Source organism: Anopheles moucheti, chromosome 2 (genome assembly GCF_943734755.1).
Source record: "Anopheles moucheti chromosome 2, idAnoMoucSN_F20_07, whole genome shotgun sequence".
In the NCBI taxonomy this organism is placed as follows: domain Eukaryota; kingdom Metazoa; phylum Arthropoda; class Insecta; order Diptera; family Culicidae; genus Anopheles; species Anopheles moucheti.
Window position 1 is genome coordinate 6,830,638 of NC_069140.1, and position 8,066 is coordinate 6,838,703.

The 8,066-nt window shown below is 45.9% G+C and overlaps 2 protein-coding genes across 2 annotated transcripts; both read right to left on the reverse strand.

The window, feature by feature from the left end:
• Positions 1 to 1,428: 1,428 nt before the first annotated feature.
• On the reverse strand, positions 1,429 to 5,399 carry LOC128309665 (ubiquitin-associated domain-containing protein 1). Its single transcript, XM_053046104.1, has 8 exons — positions 4,771 to 5,399; positions 4,088 to 4,380; positions 3,859 to 4,019; positions 3,318 to 3,523; positions 2,932 to 3,250; positions 2,692 to 2,856; positions 2,490 to 2,628; positions 1,429 to 2,432 (listed from the first exon to the last, which is right to left on the reverse strand). The coding sequence occupies exons 1-8, from the start codon at positions 5,064 to 5,066 to the stop codon at positions 2,254 to 2,256; spliced, it is 1,758 nt and encodes a 585-aa protein (XP_052902064.1). The 5' UTR covers positions 5,067 to 5,399; the 3' UTR covers positions 1,429 to 2,253.
• A 320-nt stretch (positions 5,400 to 5,719) lies between these two features.
• On the reverse strand, positions 5,720 to 7,464 carry LOC128309678 (40S ribosomal protein S8). Its single transcript, XM_053046120.1, has 4 exons — positions 7,416 to 7,464; positions 6,990 to 7,096; positions 6,517 to 6,916; positions 5,720 to 6,214 (listed from the first exon to the last, which is right to left on the reverse strand). Exons 1-4 carry the CDS (start codon positions 7,417 to 7,419, stop codon positions 6,105 to 6,107), a joined length of 621 nt encoding a protein of 206 aa, XP_052902080.1. The 5' UTR covers positions 7,420 to 7,464; the 3' UTR covers positions 5,720 to 6,104.
• Positions 7,465 to 8,066: the final 602 nt, after the last annotated feature.

Sequence of the window (8,066 nt, forward strand, 5' to 3'; positions counted from 1 at the left end):
TTTTGAAGCGCTTTTCCTTTCGTCGAAGTCTCCGCGCATGCGCGATCGGACACGCCAAAAGCGACCGGTTTTGTGATTTCTGACACCAAGAGAGCATCCACGAAAGGAGATAACATCAATCTGATCCGCACCAGGATCCGCCATGTTTGTACATAACATATTGATATCGCATACTCACGTTATCATTCGCTTTGATGGTATCAGAATGAGAGATCTTCTCCTATTGGCTATTAGTTACACATACTATCAAACCAGGGAGAGCGAGCGATAGAGTAAATAGCTCAGGTACTGAGAGGAGAATCCTGCGTCTCATTTCATCCATCCAGTGCCTACAGTGCGTCTCAAAATTGTACAGCAGTTAAGATTTTTAATTATTAGCAGTAGGAAATGTGCAGTCCCACTATTTCCGAAGACATTATGTATTGTTTATTGTTCAATTATTTCGCAATAATTATATCTCATGTCGTCATGGAGTTTCTGGGAGTTTAGGAGGATTCCATACAGAAATAAATGATTTCAATACTCCTTATTGTTATTTCCATAAAAATAAACTTGGATCGAGTCATATAAGGGTGCTAGAACATTTGGACGAACGGAAAGAGAAGAAAGATCAGTCGACGGATCAAGCGCTATGATCACTAGAGGGAAGGGTACAGCATATGAAATGCTACCACGCGGTACGGATATTTTGAACTAGCTCTTCATTGATCATGCTCTCTTGGTGTCAGAAACCAAAAATTTCACCGTTTCTGAGCGTTTTCGACGGACGGATCGGCGCAAAATACGAAAGAGATGCAGGATCCGTTTTGCCTTTTCCCCCTTCACTCTAATGCGTTTGTTAGGAATGTGAAAGGAATTTTCTTTTATAAACCTTAATTCTCACATTCCGGCCACCAAAGAAATTGAATTTATGGATATATATGGGTATGTGCCTTGCCTTGTTATCACTGAAAGTAAATAAACGTAAAAATGGTTTATTGCTGCATGCTATTCAGTGCCAGTGCCAATCTTCTTATCCAAATTGCTGAGCTCATTTGAATTGGGTAACATTGCCAACCGGTACGACGTGTTTACCGGATGCTGTGCGCAGTGTCACTACGCGAACTGTTCCGTCCTTGCCAGGATGAACCGAAATAATACGCCCCATTGCCCACTAGGTAGGATGCATGTTGCCTTGTTTGACGATCACCAGTTGGTTTTCTTTTAGGGATACTGCATCTGCGAAAATGTGTATCTGCAGATTTGTAGCCGTGTTGGCCCCCAACACGGCGAGGCCCTAGGCGATCGCCTACTCCGCCTACCGTTTGATCCACCGCTGGTCCTAAGTCGCAGCGATTAACCCTGGAGGAAGTGTTGTGATAGCAATTGAGACAAAGTACACCAAACACAAGGAGTAATCTGATTGACATTCGTTTCACTATAGCCTAAGATCATATATTTTATGTTTCTTTTGTCCTTCGTTGGAATTGTGCTTGTTCTCTTTATCTCCATTTGAACCCTTCGCAAGGTTGCTATTATGTACGTTCGTTTCGTTTCGTGAATGGTTTGCTCACAAGAAGTATATACCATTTTAAATCACAAATCTTCGTTGACCACTTATAAAATATCTCGATTTTGCTCATATAGTGTCAGCATCTTTGGCGTTTTCTTCACCACGCTTTCGTTTGCTTATCTATTCTTCGTACAATCGGAATGGGTGCTTATAATCTGTCGCGCTGTTGTCCACAAGTGCTACAAAGTTACAACTATCTTAAAGCCTGTGCTTTGCTACAAAAAACAGATAACTTGACTTAGAAAAGCGTGTAACGCATGACTAGTGTTGTAGGATGGCATTTATCGTTTGTTTTTTCTCTTCTCCATTTTAATACTATAGCAATCGAAACATGAGGCCAACAACGGTAAACTACTTGCTGTGAAATGCAACACGTAACTATGCACTACACCTTACAATTCGATCGTTGTCACACCAGGTGGCGAAGAAGCACAAAGCACAAACGCATAAATTCTCAAGGCTGGCATTTGTTGTTGTCTTTTTACAAATATTCCAAAAAACGCTTTTAATGTTTTTCATTGACCTCCACGATTGCCCGCAACAGGGAAAGCTAGAAAATACATCTCATATGTCGTCCTCGTTGTCATAGTCCCCATGTTGCTGTGGCTGTTGCATATTTTGTACGAAAGACTAGTGGTATATATTGACCATTGTTGCAGGTTTTGTTAACCAGCTCAGGGGTCCGTCAGACGAGGGTCGCATTACTGCTGTTGCTGCTGGCTGCTGCTGGAATTTCCTTGTGCATTGTTAAACTGATTGATGGCAACAATGTGTTTCTCCTCGTGGTACGTGCGCAGAATGTGTCCCAGCACAGATGACGTGTCGTTGTCGCTAAGCCACATAGTCATCGTTGAGGAGTTGTCCAACATTGAGATCAGTGCTAAGAATGAAAATTCAATCAGTACACGGGAACAAAACGCATCCTTTCATTGCTTACCAATAAACATCTTCGGGTTTCCTAGGCTAATTTGTACTTGTGGTGAACCCATCAAAACACGCAGGATCGGCGATTCTGCCGGCAAGCCATCATTTAACCCTTGCACACTTTTGGCCCGATTTCCCAGCAACCATTCACACTGCGTAAGGGGGGAACACATGAAAGGTGAAAAGATCCTTTTACATCACGAAAATTCACTTACGGCCGCCGCTTGATTGTTGTGTGTTGCTATCAATGCTTCACGAACGTTTTCCTCCTCGAAGCCCATTTCCGCAATGGAGGAAACCAATTCCGGCATCGGTACGACTGTTTTCTCCGAGTAAAGCCGTACAATTTCCAGCAGGGCAGCAATATTTTCACGTTTTATCTACAAAATATAATATATGTTAATTAGCGCACAGCAGCACAGAACCACGAAACACAAAGGGCTGTGAAACGCAACTGTAAAAGAATCCACATGTTCTCCGTCTTCGCACTCTTCCTCATCGATTGAGTTTCCAACAGATGATGGCGTTGAAGCTGACCGACTATCACTGTCGATGTTTGATTTCTTCCGTCCACGATGTAGCGCAACAACGGCGATTGATGTTGGGGGATAGTCCGTGTCGATCGTCGATTCGTTAGCCGCAGCATTTGCATCCGCCGGAATTTGATTCGTCATGGCGGAAGTGGACGCAATCGAAGCGGTCTTATCACAGTTAAAAAATCTCGACGTACTATCGTTCTGTATTAGCCAATCCAGTGCCGCCGGGAATACGTTCCTGCAGAGTGAATTGAGAAATAGGTATCAATTCGGTGGAAGATACTGTGTTCATACTTCGTACGTACTTCGTAATTTGTAAGGCTTGATTAATTTTATCCAACGAAAATCCCATTTCAAGCAGCGTCTCGACTGAGCTAATTTGGTGACGCTTTCGGTTGATGAGTCGTTGTTGAAACAGTGCGATCAGTTTGTCAGCACATGGTCCCGTGCCGTGCACGTAAGCGGACGCCCTCGAGAGTGATATCATAATGCGTCGGAGATCTTGTTGTAGCTGTGGCAGGAATACGAACCAATCAATACTATTTAACACAGCGTAATCGATACTGGAATCGATTCATTATTCGACATCCAAATCGTTTCTGAACTCGTCTTCGTAATCGCATCCGGGATCGACTCCCAAATCGACTCTGGATTCGTATCCAGAATTGATTCCGTAATCGATTTCGAAAACGACTTAGGAACTTGCAACGGAATCCGCTAGGGTCGGCTCCGGATACGACACTGGTTTTGACAACTGACACCAAAATAATAATGATTTTGCCCATCCGTACTAGCAACACAACCGTATCTAGGGTGACGTTGATTTGGGGTAAATAAACAACTTACGTCTGATTGCAGCATGCCTAGATTAAAGTTAACTGATGCCTGATTTATGCGGGACAGTGGAATGTGACGAGTGGCGGCTAGTATCTCCGCCGGCGAGGGTCCTTTAAGACTTTCTTCGGCTGGCGTGGCATCGATACGCTTGGCCACAAGTAGAAACTCCTCTGTAATCAAACATATTTTTTAATTTATCATCCTCCATTCTGGCAGATGCATTTCATACGATGCTTACCTTCATCATTAACATCACTAAGCAAATCGTCATCGCGGAAAATGTGCCTATTGTGTGACCTTATCATACGGTACCGATCCGCCAGCTCATCCAAATCGGACGAAAAGTGTGGCATCGTAAAGGCATTGCTGGCAAATTTTTCCAGGGCGTACATTTTAAGCTGTCTCCCCGTTAGCGTACGAAGCACCTCCACATCAACCATGCCACCTCGTGGACTGATAATGCGCAGCAAAACCGACTGTGTGGAGCAGTGGGCAGACGGGCCATCATCGTGGGTCTCTTTTTTGGATGATCTAAAAGCAAAAACGGAAAGAAAAGCAGTTGATAAGTAATCGGTGGAAGAAGAAACATCAGCACACTATCTCGGATTTCAATCGATTTTCGAAATGGAACACAGAGTTGCTTTTGGAGCGCGCCGTTCCCTCTACATGAATATCCCAATTTATCGTCCTATCCCTAGCACATAACGACATTCGGGGCTTGATGAATATTTAAACATCTTCACTGACCTATCGTCTACGAACGAACGATACGAACGGTGTACGGTGGTTGTGGCTATCCAGAAGCAAAAGCCAATCAAACTCACAACAACTTACCTGGCGCTTTTATTATTTTTACGAGACCCGAACCACCATCTGAATATCTTATCCATCGGCACTTATTCACCTGCATCCACAACTTACCTCGAGCGCCATGATCCGCTGGTAGACGGTAACGGTTGCTGCGATTGATGATGCCCTTTCGTTGCTGCACGTTGCCCATGGCGATGCTTGTGGTGACGTGATACTGCTGGCTGATGTACGGGCGATACATTTGTACCGGGCGTCGATGTACCGGACGACGGTTCCGGACCCGTTCCGGAAGAGACCGAACTGCAGCTAGATGTTCCATCGCCGAGACCCCGCGGTTGTTTGTTGCTGCGGGACTGTTGCCAGCGGGCACGTCGTTCGGCGAACTTTTCACGCATCCATGGTATCATTATTTTCCACCGATTTAGTCACCGGCCAACGTTGCACGGAACAATCAATAATAGCAAACCATCCGTAGAGCTTCTGCCGCTGGTGGAAGATGTAGGTCAGGCGCCATCCTGCCGCAATTACTTAATTACCCTACCGCACTACGATTTAACACCGTGCCGTCTACACATGTCCTCCCGGATGCTGCGCGCTTCGTTGCTGTGAGGTAGATAGTGTTATCCACAGGAAATGTGTATTCAACGACGGAGTCACTGATTTTTTGCTGGAGCACTCTCGTTGTAGCGATTTCTATTGATCTAATGCGTGTGTGCTTTTTTGCACCGCGCCGTTGACAACTTCCAGCATGCAGGCAGATAATTTTGGTTTATGTTTTGGTTCTTGCGCGATAGCCACAAAGTACACGCGCAAACAATCACAACAGTGAGTCAGCCCGCGGTCATGCTTTTGACATTAAGAAACCAAATTATTGTTCCGAGCGAAAATTTAATTTATGGACACAAAATCTTTCACTGCCTTTCTGTTTCATGAAACGGCATTAGATTTAATATAATAAATGCTGACGAAATGAATAAAATCTAATACTTACTAATTCAGGATACATATAAGCAATACAGGATCATTTGGCAACTGATAATTTGTACGTCCAACCAGAACATTTTCTCAGGTCGTCATGATGAATCAACGATCTTATTGTATTTCTTCCTTTAGATAATCCAATGTTGCAGTGCGATTCTAGACATGTCTACAAATAAAACAAACCTACACTTTGAGCAATTGTGGTTTTATGTTGTTTTATTCCTCCTTTCGGCGCACTCTTTCCATCGTTCTTTTGTCTTGCTGCTCTTCTGCAGTTGGCATTTGTAGTGCTAAAAAACTACGATGAGGAACGGATCGTAGCAGCACTGCCGATCGATCGATTTCCTTTCTGCAATCCGGAAAACCATCACGGCATCACACCAACGTTTCCTTCTCCCAATTCCTCCGATACAACACACGGAACACTGACCACACAACCCACCACAGAGCCATCGACGCGCTGCTTACTTGGATTTCTTGTTCTTGATCTTCTTAAGGTAGAATTCAAGTTCCCTGCCTTCCAAGATGTAACCATCGGCACGGCCAACTTGTCCGGGGCGGGAAGCGATACAGGCTGCAAAGGAGAAAACACAAATCATTAGTAAGGTAGAATTGTTTTAAACGATCATTCGAACAGGTGCATTTCGGCGCAGGTACGTGCGGAAGATCTTTGTCAGTGTAACTATGACGATGGTGGATCATTTCCCACTGTGTCCAGCACAGGCAGCTCAAAACGAGCACACCAACTGGCAAAATCTGCACCGAAGCGCAGACGTGAGTCTCATCTTGGTTATCATCATGCAAGAATCTTCCGACACCACACGCCGAATTCAACACACCAGCCACTATCTCCTCGTTCACGTCTTCTCTACATACCGAGCAGACGACCAGCGTTGAACTGTTCCTCCACCGCGGGGTCGATCTTGGCGTCCTTCTGGCGCTTCACGTATTTCCGCGTGTTGCTCTTGCTGCGCTTCTTGCTCAGCACATCCTCCTCGCCGGCCTTCAGCTCACGCTTCTTGCCCAACGGCAGCAGGTAGTGGCTTTCGTACCACTGACGGAACGGTGCGGCATCGATAACGATGATCGCGTTCTTCACCAGCGTCTTGGTACGGATCAGCTCGTTGTTCGATGCGTTGTACACGACATCGATGATACGTGCCTTGCGAGCCATACCCTCCGAGCCCCAGGCAAAGTTGCCCGAATCCAGACGGAGCGCGCGGAACTTCCTGTTACCACCGCGGGTTCGCACGAGATGGACACGGTTTGCACCAATCTGAAAAAGACAACAGTCAAAGCACGTTTAATCGCTTGCAGAGGGTCGCGGGATGTTAATTTGCTGAACTTACCTTGGTGTTGGCGGCCGGGCGTCCTAACTCATACTTCCTCTTCTTGCGGATGGCGGCCTTCTTGCCACCGGTGGCTCGCCTCTTATGATAGCTATCGCGGCTAATACCTGCAAACGACAAACAGCCAAGCACGGGGAACTATTAATCCACATTTCCCACCCGGCAGACACGATACACCCATCATCCACCACGGGGTGCTCCAGACGGCTGCGGCGATGTTACAGCCATAACACAAATACATCGGAAAACGTGGACTTTTGAAACGGAGAAAAACACTGCACAAACCATCTCGTTTCCCCACTTTTCACTCACTTCATGTGGTAGGCTCTGCTGCGAGCCATTACACGCTCAGTCACACACTTTTCCGATGCATTTTCGTTCATTTCTGAGCGGTAATTTCATGGATATGGACAGGCGGCGACTTACCCATCTTGATGTGTTGATCGGGAAAGAAAGGGCCAAACCGGAAAAGCTATAGTGGCAAGCTTGGCATTTGACGTTTTCGCATAACATCGCACAGTGCTGCCAACGTGCAGCGTTCCACAACTGTCAAATCTGTAACCGTGACGGAAGTGGTATAATGTAAACATTTAAATTTGTTTGTACTGTTGGCAATCGATTGGTACAATAATAATTATTCAGCGCTACAACCGCTTCATGTTGTTGGCCTGAGGCAGGAGTCCTCTAAACCGTTCACGGTCAATTGCTGTCGAATTTAATCGAACGATCGAATGCGGAAGGAAATCTCCTGACAGACGAGCGAGAGCCATCTCTGGATGAGACTGTCAGCGCCATCAAGCAGCATAAGACCAAAAAGTCTGCTGGCAGCGATGGGCTGGCAGCCGTGCTCTCCAAAATGGGACCGGAGAGGTTGGCCGTCGAAATGTACCTACTGATCGTGAGAATCTGGGAGCAGGAAGAACTACCGGACGTGACGACGTTTCATTCACCCAGTCTACAAACCGGGCGACAGGCTGGAATGCTCGAATTCTCGTGCCATCACGGTCCTCAACAACGCCTATAAAATTCTGTCTCAGGTCCTGTTCTTCAGACTTGGACCTCTGGCTACGAATCTCG

What these genes read in the sequence shown, in the direction of transcription:
- LOC128309665 (XM_053046104.1), bottom strand. Translation starts at nt 5,066, where the DNA reads ATGATACCATGGATGCGTGAAAAGTTCGCCGAACGACGTGCCCGCTGG. An exon ending in TAGTGATGTTAATGATGAAG is followed by an intron (nt 4,020 to 4,087) that starts GTAAGCATCGTA and finishes GTTTGATTACAG; the next exon opens with AGGAGTTTCTACTTGTGGCC. An exon ending in AACATGTGGATTCTTTTACA is followed by an intron (nt 2,857 to 2,931) that starts GTTGCGTTTCAC and finishes TATATTTTGTAG; the next exon opens with ATAAAACGTGAAAATATTGC.
- LOC128309678 (XM_053046120.1), bottom strand. An exon ending in GCCCGGCCGCCAACACCAAG is followed by an intron (nt 6,917 to 6,989) that starts GTAAGTTCAGCA and finishes TGTCTTTTTCAG; the next exon opens with ATTGGTGCAAACCGTGTCCA. An exon ending in CAACGCTGGTCGTCTGCTCG is followed by an intron (nt 6,215 to 6,516) that starts GTATGTAGAGAA and finishes TCTCCTTTGCAG; the next exon opens with CCTGTATCGCTTCCCGCCCC.